At 41.9% G+C, this 17378-nt stretch overlaps 1 protein-coding gene across 1 annotated transcript in view; it reads left to right on the forward strand.

Moving 5' to 3' along the window:
* The first annotated feature begins 7041 nt into the window (after positions 1–7041).
* Positions 7042–17378, forward strand: part of SUV39H2 (SUV39H2 histone lysine methyltransferase) — a 43335-nt gene continuing 32998 nt past the window's right edge. The window contains exons 1-2 of the mRNA XM_066384377.1: positions 7042–7125; positions 9569–9714. Coding sequence (XP_066240474.1) covers positions 7095–7125; positions 9569–9714 — 177 coding nt within the window. The 5' untranslated portion in view covers positions 7042–7094. The remainder of the gene's footprint in view (positions 7126–9568; positions 9715–17378) is intronic.

A 17378-nucleotide genomic window follows, 5' to 3' on the forward strand; every position in this document is an offset into this window, starting at 1 on the left:
TTTGCATGAAATATTTTTTTCCCATCGTTTTATTTTTAGTCTATGTGCAACTTTTGTTTTAAGGTGTGTCTCTTGTAGACAGCATATGTATGGGTCCTGTTTTCTTATCCATGCAGCTATCCTATGTCTTTTGATTGGATCATTTATTCCATTTACATTTAAGGTTATTATTGATATGTAATTGTTTATTGCCATTTTATTCTTTAAAACTGTATTCCACTTTTGCTATATTCTTTTTTTCCTTTGATCTGTTTACAACAGGCCCCTTAGCATTTCTTGCAGCACTGGTTTGGTTGTAGTAAATTCCTTGAGGTTTTTTTTTTTTGTCTGGAAAGCTTTTTATTTCTCCTTCAATTTTAAATGATAGCCTTGCTGGATAAAGTAGTCTTGGTTGTAGGCTCTTGTTCTGCATTACTTTGAATATTTCTTGCCATTCCGTTCTGCCCTCAAGTGTTTCTGTTGAGAAGTCAGAAGTCATCCTTATGAGGGCTTCTTTGTAGGTGATAGTCTTTTTTTCTCTAGCAGCTTTTAATATTTTCTCTATATCACTTAGCTTTGGTATTTTAATTATGATGTGTCTTGGTGTTGATTTCTTTGGGTTTCTTTTTAATGGAGTTCTCTGTGCTTCTTGAACATGAGAGATGTTTTTCTGCCTTAATTGAGGGAAGTTTTCAGCTATGATATGCTTGAACAAAGTCTCTATCCCTTGTTCTTTCTCTTCTTCTTCAGGAACCCCTATGATGCGGATGTTATTTCTCTTCATGTTGTCACAGAGCCCTCTTAGAGTTTCCTCAGTCTTTTTGAGTCTCTTTTCTTTTTTCTGCTCTGCTTCTGTGCCTTTATTTATCTTGTCCTCTAAGTTGCTGATTCGATTCTCAGCTTCATCCATCCTGCTTTTAATTCTTGTATTTGTCATTTCTGACTGATTCTTTTTTATTATTTCAATGTCCTTTTTTATATTTGCTATCTCTTTATTTAGGTGTTCATAATGACCATCTATTGTTGTTCTAATATCTTTGAGCATCCTAACAATCGTTATTTTAAACTCTGCATCTGGTAATTTGGTTATATCTGATTCATTCTGGTCCTTCTGTGGGGATTTCTCTTGATTCATTTGTGTTGCATTTCTCTGTCTTCTCATTTTCTCTTTGTAACCAAAGGTTTTGGTCACTGGAGTCCACTGGTTGTGGCCTCTGTTCCCTAGGTATGGTCTGTCTGCAGGCCTGCCACCACCTCTGCTGTTGCTGCCTAGGGCATTTGGGTGTGGGTGTTGCTGGTGCCTGCCCACTGGGGCTGTTGGTGTGGTTTCCACCTCTCCACAGGAATGCTCGGGTGTACAAGCCTTCGTGGCCTTGGGCTTTGCCCCGCTCCTGTGGGTGGCATTATGCTTGGCCCTGAAGGCAGTGGTAAGCACCTTTGCTCAGCTGTGTGTCTCCGCCTGTTTCCAGGCTTTCGCCCCGCCCTTGCAGGAGGAGCCCGCTCGTGGGACGGCTGCAAGCCTTGGCTCCACAGGCCAGGCGGGACTCTGTGCCCACGCTCAATAGCGAGACTCTGCCTGTTCTGAGTTTTTGGCTCCACCACCCGCGGGAGGAGCCAGCTCTCAAGTCAGGCCACAAGCCTCGGTTCCGCAGGCGGGGCAAGGCTGTGCTCCTGTGCCCTTGCTCAAGGGCTGGTCTCCACCCCTTCCGGGGTTCCCATCCTTCTCCCGCTGGCTGGATAACGGGCAGCCCACAGGTGGGCTTGACCACTTTTACATGTCCCCTCCTCCCCAGCCCGGCAAGACTGAGCTCACACCTGGGTCTCAGTTATGGCCAGCCATCCTCCGCCCTTGCCAACAGAACCGCCACCCACCCTTGGGCGAGCCCTCAGCGTGTGGGTGGGGGTGCTGCAGTTCAGACCCTAACACTCAATAGTGTAGTCCTGAAAGCTCCCTCCTTCTAAGCGACTCTGCTCTAAGTACCACGGGAGAGCTTGTTTGGCTGGTGTCCTGCTTCCTTTTTCTGGTATTGCTGTTTCCAGGGGAAATATTCACTTCAGATTTGGGGTGTGACTTGTCCCAGCCATTAGGGTGGCTGTCTCCCAAAATGTTTCTCCCTGTGCCTCCTAGATGACACTCTTCCTGCTACTCTGGTACTCTCCTCTCTCCCCATACCCCCAGAGCCCCCGGTGAGTGGTTGTGAGAGAGGTTTTCTGCATGGTCCCTTTAAGTCTCCTGGGTCTGAGATATCAGTCTCTTTCTCACAAACAGTATCCTGTCTGGTTTCCAGCTAAATACTGTCCATACGCCTTTTCTAGGCTCTGGGGCTGCAGGCTGGGGCTTTGTTCCTGGGATTCAGGACCCTCCCCTCTCTGCTAAACTCACTTCCTGCCACGCAAGTCTCTCCTGGCTGCTGTTCGCTCCAGGGAGCTGGGCAGGCCTCTCTGCATTTCCACTTTTCCTACCAGTCTCAGTGTGGCTTCTTCAGTGTTCCTCGGTTGAAGAGTCCTCTTAGTTTAGTCCAAACTTGTCTCTTTTTACAGGAACAGTGTTGCTACTACATCAATGAGTCTGGCCTGGTTGAGGAGAATATCAACTCTCTCCAAAAACTTCAAGAATGAATCTGCAGCAGCCGGACCATTACTGACCCCTACTCTGAATAATTGTGGAAAAGCCCCTTGTTCTCCATGCTTGCACCAATTATAGGACCAATCCTAATTTTGTGCCTAATTTTAATGCTTGCCTCTTTTTTTATCAAGTTCCTAAAGGCCCAAATGAGAGAAATCTCCAGAATTACCTACAATCAAATGCTTTTACAACCCGTACTCCAACTGCCCCAGGAGGAGGTCTACGAAGGAGGCTCCCAATAGGGATAACAGCAAGGAGTAGCTCCAGAAGATGGCTGGTCCAAGACAAACCTTTTTCCTGAACCTCATACTTTTTTCTTCCCCTCACCTCTTTTCCTTTTTTATCATACCACAGAGTTGAGAAATGATAGATACATGAATTTACCAGAACTTCCAGCTGCCCTTTTGCTGTTCTGCTTGTCTATCTGAGCCCACACTTGCTTACTTACTATCGCCCCTGAAGCAGAACAGTTCTATGAAGCTGGTCGACCGCCCCAAGGAGAAGCATTCCAGGAAGCCAAAATCATAGGACTGCAGAAGGGAGCATACCAGAACTGCTGACTCAATGCACACTTCTCAAAGCTCTCCCCTACCCTATAAAATTTTGCCTCGGAGTCTGTTTCGGTGCCCTTCTCCCCAGAGAAGTGCCCGGCAGGGTTCCTTTCTTCCTTTCAATAAAGCCTGTTACTCTGGTCTTTTTGTACTTCCATGGATTCCAACAAATAGAAATAAACATTAATTCCTTTAACGTTATGTTTATTTTGTTATTTCAAAATTTATACAGATGCTTTGTAATTTTTTAAAAATATTTTTTACGTAGATTTATTTTTAAAATCCTTGGTAGATGGCAAACTGCTTTCTACCAAAGTTTTTGCAATTTACTCTTCTCAGTGTTCTGCTTTAGATTGTTAGAACAATCACCATGGATGCAGTGTGAAGAATAGGGAGGGGTGGAGCCATTAGAAATCTCTGGGCCCTGGCCGGTTGGCTCAGCGTTAGAGCGTCGGCCTGGCGTGCAGGGGACCCAGGTTAGATTCCCGGCCAGGGCACATAGGAGAAGTGCCCATTTGTTTCTCCACCCACCCCCTCCTTCCTCTCTGTCTCTCTCTTCCCCTCCCGCAGCCAAGGCTCCATTGGAGCAAAGATGGCCCGGGCACTGGGGATGGCTCCTTGGCCTCTGTCCCAGGCGCTAGAGTGGCTCTGGTCGTGGCAGAGCGATGCCTCGGAGGGGCAGAGCATTGCCCCCTGGTGGGCAGAGCGTTGCCCCTGGTGGGCATGCCGGGTGGATCCCGGTCGGGTGCATGCGGGAGTCTGTCTGACTGTCTCTCCCCATTTCCAGCTTCAGAAAAAAAAAAATTCAAAAAAAAAAAAGAAATCTCTGGAATTGTCTTGCTAGGAGGACCTGGGTGCTGATGCAGCCTTGCTACAGAGGTGTGGCCCTGATCCAGATGCAACATGGTGCACATTCTGGGAACTCATCAGAAACAGAACCTCAGGTCCCAGCCCAGACCTATCATTCAAATGTATGTGCATTTTAGCTCAATCACCAGATGATTCCTACGCTCTATTCAAGTGTTAGAAACACTGGTCTACCTGGTGGTTTTAAACTGCTGCACACCAGAATCACCAAAATTCCAATAACTAGGTCACACCCCATGCCAATTAAATCAACCCATGAGTGGGAATAGAGAGCAAAACCTCTCTGTTGGTCAAATACGTTTGTAAATATAATATATATGTTTGCTTGCTTATAGTTTGTATTGGGTGTAGGGGACAGGCTGTAATCAGGCAAGGTTGTTATACCCTTAGGCTTAGTTTTAAGACTAAGCCTTTCCCACCCTAAGTGACTTTGTATCAGAGACTTCTTTGTTTGTATATTGGATTTAAGGTATTGATTTCCACACTATAAAATAGGGCAGACTGGGAACTTGCTCTCTCTCAGATCCTGAGATTAGCATTAGAGGAGAGAGCAGAGAAAGGCCACGTGGAGGAGAGCAGAAGCAGCCAAGATGGCGAAGTGCTGAAGGAGAAACCAGTTTGTGCAATTTGTGCAGAGAGAAGGAGATGGGGAACAGAGGTGAATAAGGCTGGTGAGGTAGAAAACTTTGATTCTAGGAAACTCCGATAAGTCAGTGGCTTTGGGAGCCCTGAATGGAAAGGGAATTTTTTTCCCCACTGTGTGTATTTCTTTGCCTGCCAGGTGCGAGCTAGGGTTAAAGCTAATGGCCCACCAGTTCTTGGCTCCATTGTTTCATTACTGTCTGTCTGAATCAAATGTGAACCTGCATGAGCCAGGCAGCTGTGATGGTGGCTGCAGCTACTGGCCATACATTTGGCGTAGTCTGTGGCAGGATTCAATACAGATCAGCAGGGAGCCACCACCACCTTTAAGCAGTGGAGTATAGGACTGGCTACTGTTACGGTTACCCATGGCTGTCTTTTTGGGGGCCGTAGGCTGACTGACTTTTACAGCCTTGCGTGAGGAAACTGAGAGCTCTGTGGAAGAGGCTATCCGGGACCTGCAAACTGAGCAGTAGAAGGAGCTGGAGCAAATGCGGGAAAAAGAGATGCCGACCCTTGAGCTGGAGGAAGCACCGGAGAAGGAGGCCAACCAGGTTAGTGAGATTTGCTTGGAAATGGAGCAGCCGCTGCAGAAAGAATCAAATGTTCATGAGTTGCAGATTGCCCTGGATGTTGTGGAGAGCCAGCAGCAGCAGCAGGAGGCTGGGCTGGGGCTGCAAGGTCTGCAGAGCAGAAGGCAGCAGCAGCCCAGAACTCAAGCCTGGCAGCGGGAGCTGGTGTTTCCAGTTCCTCTTTGGAGGATGAGGAGAATCGGGCTGGAGTTGCAATCTGCACTCTCCAGAAGATGAGAGCCCAGCTGGAAGGAATACCTGCTATGCCCCTGGTATGTCTGCGATTTTGGGACATAGGGGTGGATGCCATCATGCTCTCTGGAGCAGAGATGGAAATGCTGACTGCCATTGCCACGTGCTCCTCTTTGGGACAGTGTAAGACCTACCAGGACGGCAGGGATGAGGGGGGTGGCTGAGGCCCTATGTGCATGGACTGATTCTTGGACTACGACTGGAGTGGGCACTGGCTCCTTTGTTGGATGGACTTACGGATTTTGGACAATGTGAAATACTCTGATGGGGGTGGGAGGCGGCTTTGCTGGAAGCACTTCCCTGCCGTGGGAAGCTTTTCCCATGGCTAGAAAGAAGTCTGAGGACATTTTGCGCTTTTGGCAAAGTGCTCAGAGACTGGTGAAATGTACCTTTATAATTGTTGAAATTGTATGATTTGTCATGTTGTTGTAATTTGTGTAATGTGCCTAATTTTCTTGTGCAGGAATAACTGTGCTTTAGATTATGAAGCGAGCAAAAGGGGTGGAATGTTGGTCAAATAAGTTTGTAAATATGATATATAGGTTTGCTCACTTATAGTTTGCATTGGGTGTGGGGGACAGGCTGTAAGCAAGCAGGGTTGTTATATCCTAAGGCTTAGTTTAAGACTAAGCCTTTCCCACCATAAGTGACTTTGTATCAGAGAGTTCCTTGTTTGTATATTGGATTTAAGGTTTTGATTTCTACACTATAAAATGGGGCAGACTGGGAGCTTGCTTTCTCTCCGTTCCTGAGATTAGCATTAGAGGAGAGCAGAGAAAGTCCACGTGGAGGAGAGGAGAAGCAGCCAAGATGGCAGAGTGCTGAAGGAGAAGCCAGTTTGTGCAATTTGTGCAGAGAGGAGATGGGGAACAGAGGTGAATAAGGCTGGTGAGGTAGAAACCTTTGATTCTAGGAATCTCGGATGAGTCAGTGGTTTTGGGAGCCCTGAATGGAAAGGGAAGTGTTTTCCCACTGTGTGTTATTTCTCACCAGCCAGGTGCAAGCTAGGATTAAAGCTAATGGCCCACCAGTTCTTGGCTCCATTGTTTCATTACTATCTGTCTTTATCAAACACGAACCTGCATGAGCCAGGCGGCTACTGGCTTTACACCCTCCAAAACGTATCCCAACGTTCAGCCAATTTCATAGCCTGTGATCTGTGTAGCGTGGGAGGAAATGTAATGTTTAGGGGGGCTCAGGTGGTTGAAGAACAAGCGCGGGAGCAAAACGCACCATATAGTTCTGCTGTTTGCTTTGAATTTTGTACAATGCACACGTAGTGCCTCTGTAAAAAAACTAAATCACGTGGAAAGGCCTGATAGGTGACGAGCCCGCCAGAAAGCCACGGGCCAGCACTCGGGCTAGCACTCGGGCTCTCGAGTGCCCTGACGCTCCCAAGCCACAGCAGGGGACCTAGCACGCACGCGCGCGCGCTGCGGAGGCGGTCGGCTCTGGCTACGTCAGCACGCCTCGCGAATTCCCGCCCCTTAGCCCGGCCCCTCACTCGCGAGGGGGCCGGCGGGGCGGGGAGCCGGCTGGGGGCGGGGTACCGACCGGTTTCGCTCTCTAGTCCGACCGCGCCAGTTTGAATGAAAGCTCCTCAAGATGGCGGCGGCTGGGGCCGAGTCGCGAGGAGGTGAGGGCTAGCGAGCGACGCCCCTCACTATTCTCGGTTCTACAGGCAAACTCCCCAAGCCCGAGAGCGTGCCGCCACGCGCCGGTTCTGTCGAGCGCGGCGCCGCCTCCCGTCCTGCTGACAGCCGGGCCCCCAGAAGCGCGCCGCGGGCTTCACCCTCCCCCAGCCCCTGACCCTTCCCGCGGCCCGGACAGCTCGCTCCCAGGAGTCAGCCCTGCGCCCCGGCGGCCGAGATACCTTGGTGCCCGCGGCTCCTCCCGCCGGCGGCCGTATGGAGCTATTCCGACGGCCGCTGCCACTCCACTAATCTGGGGGCCCGAGTTCCCGTGGGCGCGCGTGTGGCTTCACTTCTTTGTGGTGGTTGGAGCGGGACGTTTAGTGTCCGGGTGGCTTTTTACCCGGGAAGCGGGCTTTTTACCCGGCGGTAACCGGGAGCGCAGTAACTGAGGAAAGGAACAAATTAGGTCTGAAGTTTGACCGCTAAGAAAGGAAATACGTGAGGATACACCCCAGTTCGGCCGCACTAGGAAGTAAATTTCTCGTCGGAGATTCTCCTAGTAAATGGGCATTTGAGGACGTATCTACTCCCCCGGGGTCATTTTTATATTTACCTGGAACTTTGGTGGTATTTGCCTGGACGCCAAAGAATTAGGCACTGAACGTGTATGTATTCTTGTGAGCGCTTTGAAAGACTGGAACTTTCATTGCATTGTAGAATTTAAAGGTGCTTTCCAGGACTTTCCTCTCCACATAGATTATGAACTCTTTATCCCCCAGATTTTTTCCACTAGAGGTTATTGTGAGGTTTTTGTGGTGATAATGAAATGTTCAGTCTTTCAAAGGAATTTTTCTCTACAATATAGATCATCGAAATTATTATAGAGAATGTTTTATATTCCTTTTTTTAATTTTTATTCAATCGAGGGTGTGTGTCTTAACTCCTGTTACTTCAACTAGATGAAAATAGCAGAACAGCAGATAAATCGTCTGTAGTAGATATCCTGCAGGAACCTCTTTTGCATGTGATCAGCCTAATGAGGTTACTAAAACATCCTGAAGTTTTTGTAATGGAAAGGATTTAAGGGTTCATTTCTGTTCTACCACTCTTCTACACCCAAACCACCACTTCAAAGCAAGCAACCTCTTCCCCCCCAATTTTTTTTTTTTTTAAATATCCTTCACTTTCTTGATCGAGAATTATGAGCCCTTTCTAGTAAGGCCGGGGTGAGGGTTGGAAATCCTGCTTGGGGTTTCAAACAGTGAAATCCCTATGAAGGATGGCTTAGCAAGAGCAGTTGTGGTCTCTACCTCAAAACACAAAAGTTGTCACCACTACCTTGGAGAGCTACCAAGTAAAGCTTGCGTTTACTGATAGATTTTGTTTGGTAACACCAGTTTACTCTTAACCCTCAGATTTTTTCAGTGAATTTGAAACCCAGAATGGTGAAAATCTCACTACAGTCATATAGTTAAGTGGCCTGGCAAAGGCTGGGGCAGAGGACCTTTGATGCTCTCTAAGGCTTCCCATAACACTAGCCATGAAACCAAGTTTATTACAGATTTCTGAACATCAGTTTGTGTTAACGAATTTTATTAGCAGTATGAGAACAGAAACTCGAGGGTAAAATCTGCTGCAGCACAATTAGGTACTGGCTACTGTAAGATTGATTATGAGTGTGTCTGATTTTTTTCAAGCTTGGTATATGGATCATGTAAATTGAAGACTGTTTTGTAATTCTTGGCTTTAAAAAACAAGATGGGAAATAAGTTTGACAATTATCAATATACTCTCCACGATTTTATTATAACTCTGGGGTTTATTCACCATAGTAATAACATTGCAGCATGGGCAAAATAAGTAGAGTTAAAATTTCAAGCAACATTGCATACTGGGAAAAGTAGGACATCTGATGTATATGCATGTAACTGTAGAACTATATTTCAGTTAGATCTCAGTTATCCAATGAAGAGAAAGGGGGAAGTGACTTTTTAAATTTTTAACAAATTATAAGATTGTTTTAAAATATAAGATATATTTCTAACAATAATCTACATTTTATTAAAACAGCAATTATAGTCTATGTAGACTATAATGTAAAAGTCAAAAATATTATCCCATATGACCTTTGCATCTTTGTGTAATCTTAGGAAAACTTATAAGTATGAAACATTTTGTTCAGGTTGGTTTAGTTGAAATTAACTGACATCAGTTAAACATGATAGGAACCCATGAGAAAGTACAAGAAGACCAATTTACCAAAGTATTTCTTTAATGCTTAATTTTGTCTTGATAACGCTAAAATGTTTTCTTGTCATGCTAATATTTAGTCCTGCAGAATTACTAGTAGAATGGGAATATAAAAGTCTTAAGTTTTTCCTTTTCCTTTTTTGTTTTAATTCAATAGCTATTTCATTAGTAAAGAGTTCTATTTTCTTATTGTAGCTTGGTGTGTGCCTTGCCTAGTTTCACTTGATACTCTTCAGGAATTATGTAGAAAAGAAAAGCTCACATGTAAATCGATTGGAATCACCAAAAGGAAGCTAAACAATTATGAGGTGGAATACTTGTGTGACTACAAGGTAGTAAAGGTAAGGCAAATTAGCCCCTTAAAAGAGACTTAATCAGACTTCAGTGTTTCATATATGTGTAGATGAAAAGAACCTTAAAAGTAAGCAAAGCTCTTAATGTTTAAAATTCAAAGTCATAAAATTTATATGTCCTGTCATCTATATTGCCAAATAACATTGAGAGCATTTTGAAGCGTAAAGTGTTCTTGCATCAGAATATTTTAAGGTGCTTATATCATTCTACATCCAACTCTTGATTATCTCCATGTGAGTTATCAGAGCAAATGTTTTTATCTGATTGGCTTCTCCTGGGACTCATTTTGTTCCTGAGTCATATTTCCCCACTATCATCTGAAGTAAACTTAGAAATTCAAACCAGTTTTAGTGTTATTGAATCCTTCAAGAAGCATCACCATTTTTGTATTTCCTTTGATGATGTCAAGCTCCTGGTATTAGTGAGGTTCTGTGATGTAATAGACGCCTTTGTTAGGCGTCTTAAGACTTCAGCACACTTTTCTAGACTTTTTCTATTCCTGTTTCTTTTAAAAAATGACAGGGTTGTTCTTCTAATAAGCTTTTTCAATCTAAATCTTACAATAAATTTTTGACTAATCACCTCTATAGTCTACTCTCTCTCCAAGAACTCTGTTTTGGTCTTTAGTCTGTGAGTTCTACCAGATAGTCAGGAATCTTGTTTAATTCTTTATTTTCCTTCATATTCCATATCAATTCAGTCATTAAATCCAGTTATTCCTTTGAAGCATCCATCTTATTTTTGTATCACTGCTTTCCTCACTCTGGAATTTTATGATCAAGTATTTCACCGGCACTTTTCAGAACAATCTTCAACCCCAAAATAGCCCAATCGTCGGCCTTCACAGTTTATAAACCCTGGCCTGAACAATCTAGCTGAGAGTACCATGTAATCACACATATTGACTCCATTAAAGCGAACCAGTGACCTCAGAATTCCAGGTCAATGCTTTATCCACTACACCACCACAGGCCAGGCTCTACTTGATAAGCTTTTTATTCTTTATTTCTATTTCTCATTCTCATCAGTTTTCCCAACTTTTATTACTTTTCTGGACTTCTTACTCTATCCCTCACCCTCTCATATTCAACTGCAGACCTCTCCTGTCTCAGTGAAAACTAGGATCCCTCAAATATAAACTCTCAAATTATCTTCACACCAGTTATTTGTATCTTTGCTTATTTGTTGAGAGGTATAACCATTTGTCCTTTTTGTTATTCATCCCTTTAGGACTTAGCTTAATTTGTGATGTCTTTTTGTATCAAGCTCTCTCTTTCCACTGATGTATCTCAACTGATAAACCAATCCCTGTGACTGTTTTTATAACTGGCAGTTTGCACATCTTAATCCCTCCCTTTTTCACCCAACTTCCCAACCACCCCCCTCATATCAAGCAACCATCAGTTTGTTCCTATTAGCTATGAATTTGTTTCTGTTTTGTTTGTTCATTTATTTTATTTTTTGCATTCCACAGATAAATGAATTATATGGCATTTGTGTTTCTCCATCTGACTTAACTTAGCATAATGCCTTTTAGGTCCAACCATGTTGTTGCAAATGGCAAAATTTCATTCTTTTTTATGGCTAAGTAATATTCTATTGTATATATGTACCATATCTTTATCCATCTCCCTATTGATGGACACTTAGGTTGCTTCCTTATTTTGACTGTTGTAAATAATGCTTCAATGAAAATAGAGGTACATGTAGCTTTTTGAATTAGTGTTTTGGATTTTTTTTTCAAATACTCAGTATTTTGGATTTTTTTTTCAAATACTCAGAAGTGGAACTGTTGGTTTATATGATAGTTCTAGTTTTAATTTTTTAAGGAACCTTCATACTGTTTTCCACAGTGTCTGCACCAATTTACAATCCCACTAACAATGTACAAGGGATCCCTTTTCTCCACATCCTCCTCAACACTTGATGATAGCTAGTCTGACAGGTTTGAGGTAATAATTCATTGTGGTTTTAATTTGCATTTCCCTGATGATTAGTGGTGTTGAGCATCTTTCATATTGTTCTTTTTGGAGAACTGTCTATTCAGGTCCTATGCCCATTTACTAATCAGATTTTTTGAGGTGGGGGAGGGTTGTTTTATAAGTTCCTTCTGTATTTTGGATATTTACCCCTTACATTCAGTAGACTGTCTTTTCATTTTGTTGATGGTTTCCTTCACTGCAGAAATTATTTAGGTTGATATAGTCCCATTTGTTTATTTTTTTCTTTTGTTTCCCTTGCCGGAGGAGACACATCCAAAGAAGTATTGCTAAGAGCAGTGTCAAAGAGTGTACATCTTATGTTTTCTTCTAGGAGTTTTACAGTCTCGAGTCTTATGTTTCAGTCTTTAACACATCTTGTAAATGGTATATGAAAGTGACCCAATTTCATTCATTTGCATGTATCTATCAAGTTTTCTCAATACAACTTATTGAAGGGACTGTCTTTCTCCTGTTGTGTATTCTTGCTGCCTCTGTCATAGGCATGGGTTTATATCTAGGCTCTATTCTATTTCATTGATTTTTGTGTTTTTCTTAATGCCAGTACTATGCTATTTTGATTACTATGTATAGCCTTGTAGTATAGTTTGGTATCAGGAAGTATGATACTTCTTTGTTCTTTTTCCTTAAAATGTCTTTGGATATTTGGGGTCTTTTTTTATTCCAAATTAATTTTAGGATTATTTGTTCTAGTTCTGTGAAAATGCCGTTGGTATTTTCATAAGGATTGCATTGTATATGTAAATTGCTTTGAGTAGTATGACATTTTAACAGTGTCAGTCTTCCTATACATGAGCACCATATAGCTTTCCATTTATTTGTATTTTCTTCAATTTCTTCTTTTGGTATCTTACAGTTTTCCAAGTACAGATTTTTTTACCCCATAGATTAAATTTATTTCGAGGTACTTTACTGTCTTTCATACAATTGTAAATGGGGTTGTTTTCTTAATTTCTCTTTCAATAGTTTAGTGTACAAAAATACAGCCCATTTCTGAGTTAATTTTGTATCATGCTCCTTTACTGAATTTATTGATTAGTTCTTACAGTTTCTTGGTGGATTCTTTATGGTTCTCTGTGTAGTATGTCATCTGCCAATAATGACATACAGGTGAATTTTATCAGACATTCAAAGAATTTTAATACCTATTTTTTTAAAACTATTTCACAAAATTGAAGAGGAGGGAACGTTGCCTACCTCATTTTACAAGGTCAATATTACACTAATACCAAAACCAAACTTAAGACATGACAAAAAAGAGAAAATTATAGGCCATTGTCCCTCTTGGACATACATGCAAAATCCTCAAGAAACAAGAAAAATCTCAATCTAATACAGTTTTATTTTTTTCCAGTTCATATGCATTTTATTACTTGTCTAATTGCTGTGGCTAGGATCTTCAGTAGTATGTTGAATGGACATTCTTGTCCTGTTCCTGATTTTAAAAAGTTTTCACCTTTTTATCATTGAGTATGATGTTAGCTGTGTGTTTGTCACATATGGCCTTTATACTGTTGAGTATGTTCCCTCTATCCCTACTTTGCTGGGATTTTTATCATAAATGGATGTTGAATTTTGTCAAATGTTTTTCCTGCATCTGTTGATGTGATCATATGATTTTTGTACTTTATTTTGGTTATGTGACATGTACCATGTTGATTTGCAGATTGAACCAGCCTTGCTGGTTTATTATCTTTTTAACGTATTGCTAAATTCAGTTTGCTAATTTATTACTAAGAATTTTTGCATCTATGTTCAACAGGGGTATTGGCATATAATTCTCTTTTTTTTATAATGTCTTAGTCTGGTTTTTTTAATCTAATTTTTATTAATTTTAATGCAGTGACACTGATAAATCAGGGTACATATGTTCCGAGAAAACATCTCCAGATTATTTTGACCTTTGATTATGCTGCATACCCCTCACCCAAAGTCAAATTGTCTTCTGTCACCTTCTATCTGGTTTTCTTTGTGCCCCTACCCTCCCCCTACCCCCTTCCTCTCCTTCCTCACCCCCTCCCTACCCCTCCACCCCACCCCCTGTTACCATCACACTCTTGTCCATGTCTCTGAGTCTCATTTTCATGTCCCATCTATGCATGGGTTCATATAGTTCTTAGTTTTTTCTGATTTACTTATTTTACTCCGTATAATGTTATCAAGGTGCATCCATGTTATTGTAAATAATCCGATGTCATCATTTCTTATGGCTGAGTAGTATTCCATAGTATATATGTACCAAAGCTTTTTAATCCACTCGTCCTCTAACGGACGCTTGAGCTGTTTCCAGATCTTCGCCATTGTGAACAATGCTGCTATAAACATGGATGTGCATTTCTCCTTCTGAAGCCGTTCTATGGTGTTCTTGGGGTATATTCCTAAAAGTGGGATGGCTGGGTCAAAAGGCAGTTCGATTTTCAATTTTTTGAAGAATCTCCATACTGTTTTCCACAGAGGCTGCACCAGTCTGCATTCCCACCAGCAGTGTAGGAGGGTTCCCCTTTCTCCACATCCTCACCAGCACTTATTCTGTGTTATTTTGATGATGAGCTCCATTCTGACCGGTGTGAGGTGATATCTCATTGTGGTTTTTTTTTTTTGTATTTTTTCTTTTCTTTATTTTTCTGAAGCTGGAAACGGGGAGAGACAGTCAGACAGACTCCCGCATGCGCCCGACCGGGATCCACCCGGCACGCCCACCAGGGGCGAAGCTCTGCCCACCAGGGGGCGGTGCTCTGCCCCTCCGAGGCATCGCTCTGCCGCAACCAGAGCCACTCTAGCACCTGTGGCAGAGGCCAAGGAGCCATCCCCAGCGCCCGGGCCATCTCTGCTCCAATGGAGCCTTGGCTGCAGGAGGGGAAGAGAGAGACAGAGAGGAAGGAGGGGGGGGTGGAGAAGCAAATGGGCGCCTCTCCTATGTGCCCTGGCCGGGAATCGAACCCGGGTCCCCCGCACGCCAGGCCGATGCTCTACCACTGAGACAACCGGCCAGGGCCTCATTGTGGTTTTAATTTGCAGTTCTCTAATGATTAGTGATGTTGAGCAATTTTTCATATGCCTATTGGCCATCTGTATGTCCTCTTTGGAGAAGTGTCTATTCATTTCTTTTGCCCATTTTTTGATTGGATTGTTTGTCTTTCTGTTGTTGAGATTTTCAAGTTCTTTATAAATTTTGGTTATTAACCCCTTAGCAGACATACTGTCAAATATGTTCTCCCATTGTGTAGTTTGTCTTTTAATTCTGTTCTCATTGTCTTCGGCTCTGCAAAAGCTTTTTAGTTTGATATAGTCCCATTTGTTTATCCTGTCTTTTATTTCCCATGCCCATGGAGATAAATCAGCAAATATATCGCTGTGAGAGATGTCAGAGAGCTTATTGCCTATGTTTTCTTCTAAGATGCCTATGGTTTCACGCCTTACACTTAAGTCTTTTATCCATTTTGAGTTTATTTTTGTGAATGGTGTAAGTTGCTGGTCTAGTTTCATTTTTTTGTAGGTTGCTGTCCAATTTTCCCAACACCATTTGTTGAAAAGGCTGTCTTTACTCCATTGTATGCCCTTACCTCCTTTGCCAAATATCAGTTGTCCATAGATCTGTGGGTTTATTTCTGGGTTCTCCGTTCTGTTCCATTGATCTATGTGCCTATTCTGATGCCAGTACCAGGCTGTTTTGAGTACAATGGCCTTGTAGTATAGCTTGATATCAGGAAGTGTGATACCTCCCCCTTTATTCTTCTTTTTTAAGATGGCTGAGGCTATTTGTGTTCTCTTTTGGTTCCATATAAATTTTTGGAATATGTGATCTATATCTTTAAAGTATGTCATCGGTATTTTAATTGGTATTGCATTGAATTTATAAATTGCTTTGGGTAATATAGACATTTTAATGATGTTTATTCTTCCTAACCATGAGCACGGTATATGTTTCCACTTGTTTGTATCTTCCTTGATTTCTTTTATCAATGTTTTATAATTTTCCAAGTATAAATCTTTAGTCTCCTTGGTTAAATGTACTCCTAGGTACTTTATTTTTTGGGTTGTAATAGTGAAGGGGATTGTTTCCTTAATTTCTCTTTCTGACTCTTCATTGTTGGTGTATAAAAAATGCCTCTGATTTCTGAGTATTAATTTTATATCCTGCCACCTTGCTGAATTCATTTATCGGGACCAGTAGTTTTTTGACTGGGATTTTAGGATTTTCTATATACAATATCATATCATCTGCAAATAATGATAGCTTTACTTCTTCTTTTCTAACTTGAATGTCTTTTATTTCTTCTTCTTGTCTGATTGCTGTGGCTAGGACTTCCAGGACTATGTTGAATAAGAGTGGTGAAAGGGGGCAGCTCTATCTTGATACTGATCTTAAGGGGATTGCTTTTTAATTTTTGCCCATTGAGTATGATGTTTGCTGTGGGTTTGTCATAGATGGCCTTTATCATGTTGAGGTATGTTCCCTGTATTCCCACTTTGTTGAGAGTTTTGATCATGAATGGGTGCTGAATTTTATCAAATGCTCTTTCTGCATCTGTTGGTATTATCATGTGGTTTTTCTCCTTCCTTTTGTTTATGTGATGAATCACATTGATTGATTTGCAAATATTGTACCAGCTTTGCCTCTGAAGAATAAATCCCACTTGATCATGGTGTATGATTTTTTTCATATATTGCTGGATCCAGTTTGCTAATATTTTGTTGAGGATTTTAGTATCTAAATTCATCAGGGATATTGGCCTATAATTTTCTTTCTTTGTGTTGTCTTTGCCTGGTTTTGGAATCAGAATTGTGCTCGCCTCATAAAAGGAGCTTGGAAGTCTTCCTTCCTCTTGAATTTTTTGAAATAGCTTGAGAAGGATAGGAGTTAGTTCTTCTTTGAATATTTGGTAGAATTCACTTGTGAAGCTATCAGGCCCAGGACTTTTCTTTGTTGGGAGTTTTTTGATTACTGTTTTGATCTCATTTGGCGTAATCAATCTGTTTAGGTTTTCTGATTCTTCCAGATTGATTTTTGTAAGATTGTATGCTTCAAGGAATTTGTCCATTTCATCTAGGTAGTCTAGTTTTTTGGCATACAGTTCTTCATAGTATTTTCTTACAATCCTTTGTATTTCTGTTGTGTCAGTTGTTATTTCTCCTCCCTCATTTCTAATTTTATGTATTTGAGTCTTCTCTCTCTTTCTTGGTGAGTCTAGTTCAGCAGTTCTCAACCTGTGGGTCGTGACCCCGGCGGGGTCGCCTAAAGCCATCGGAAAATACATAATGCATATCAGGTATTTACATTCCTAATCATAACTGTAGCAAAATTAAAGTTATGAAGTAGCCACCAAAGTTATTTTTGGTTTGGGGTCACCACAACATGAGGAACTGTATTGCGGGGTCACAGCATTAGAAAGGTTAAGAACCACTGGTCTAGTTAAAGTTTCATCAATCTTGTTTACCTTTTTAAAGAAGCTCCTAGTTTCATTGATCCTCTGAATTGTTTCTTTAGTCTCTATGTCATTTATTTCTGCTCTGATCTTTATTATTTCCTTCCTTCTACTACATTTGGGCTTTACTTGCTGTTCTTTTTCTAGCTTAAAGTGTGCTGTGGTGCTATGAACTTCCCTCTCAGCACTGCTTTCGCTGTGTCCCATAAATTTTGAGTTGTTGTA

Source organism: Saccopteryx leptura, chromosome 5, assembly GCF_036850995.1.
Source record: "Saccopteryx leptura isolate mSacLep1 chromosome 5, mSacLep1_pri_phased_curated, whole genome shotgun sequence".
NCBI classification, from domain to species: domain Eukaryota; kingdom Metazoa; phylum Chordata; class Mammalia; order Chiroptera; family Emballonuridae; genus Saccopteryx; species Saccopteryx leptura.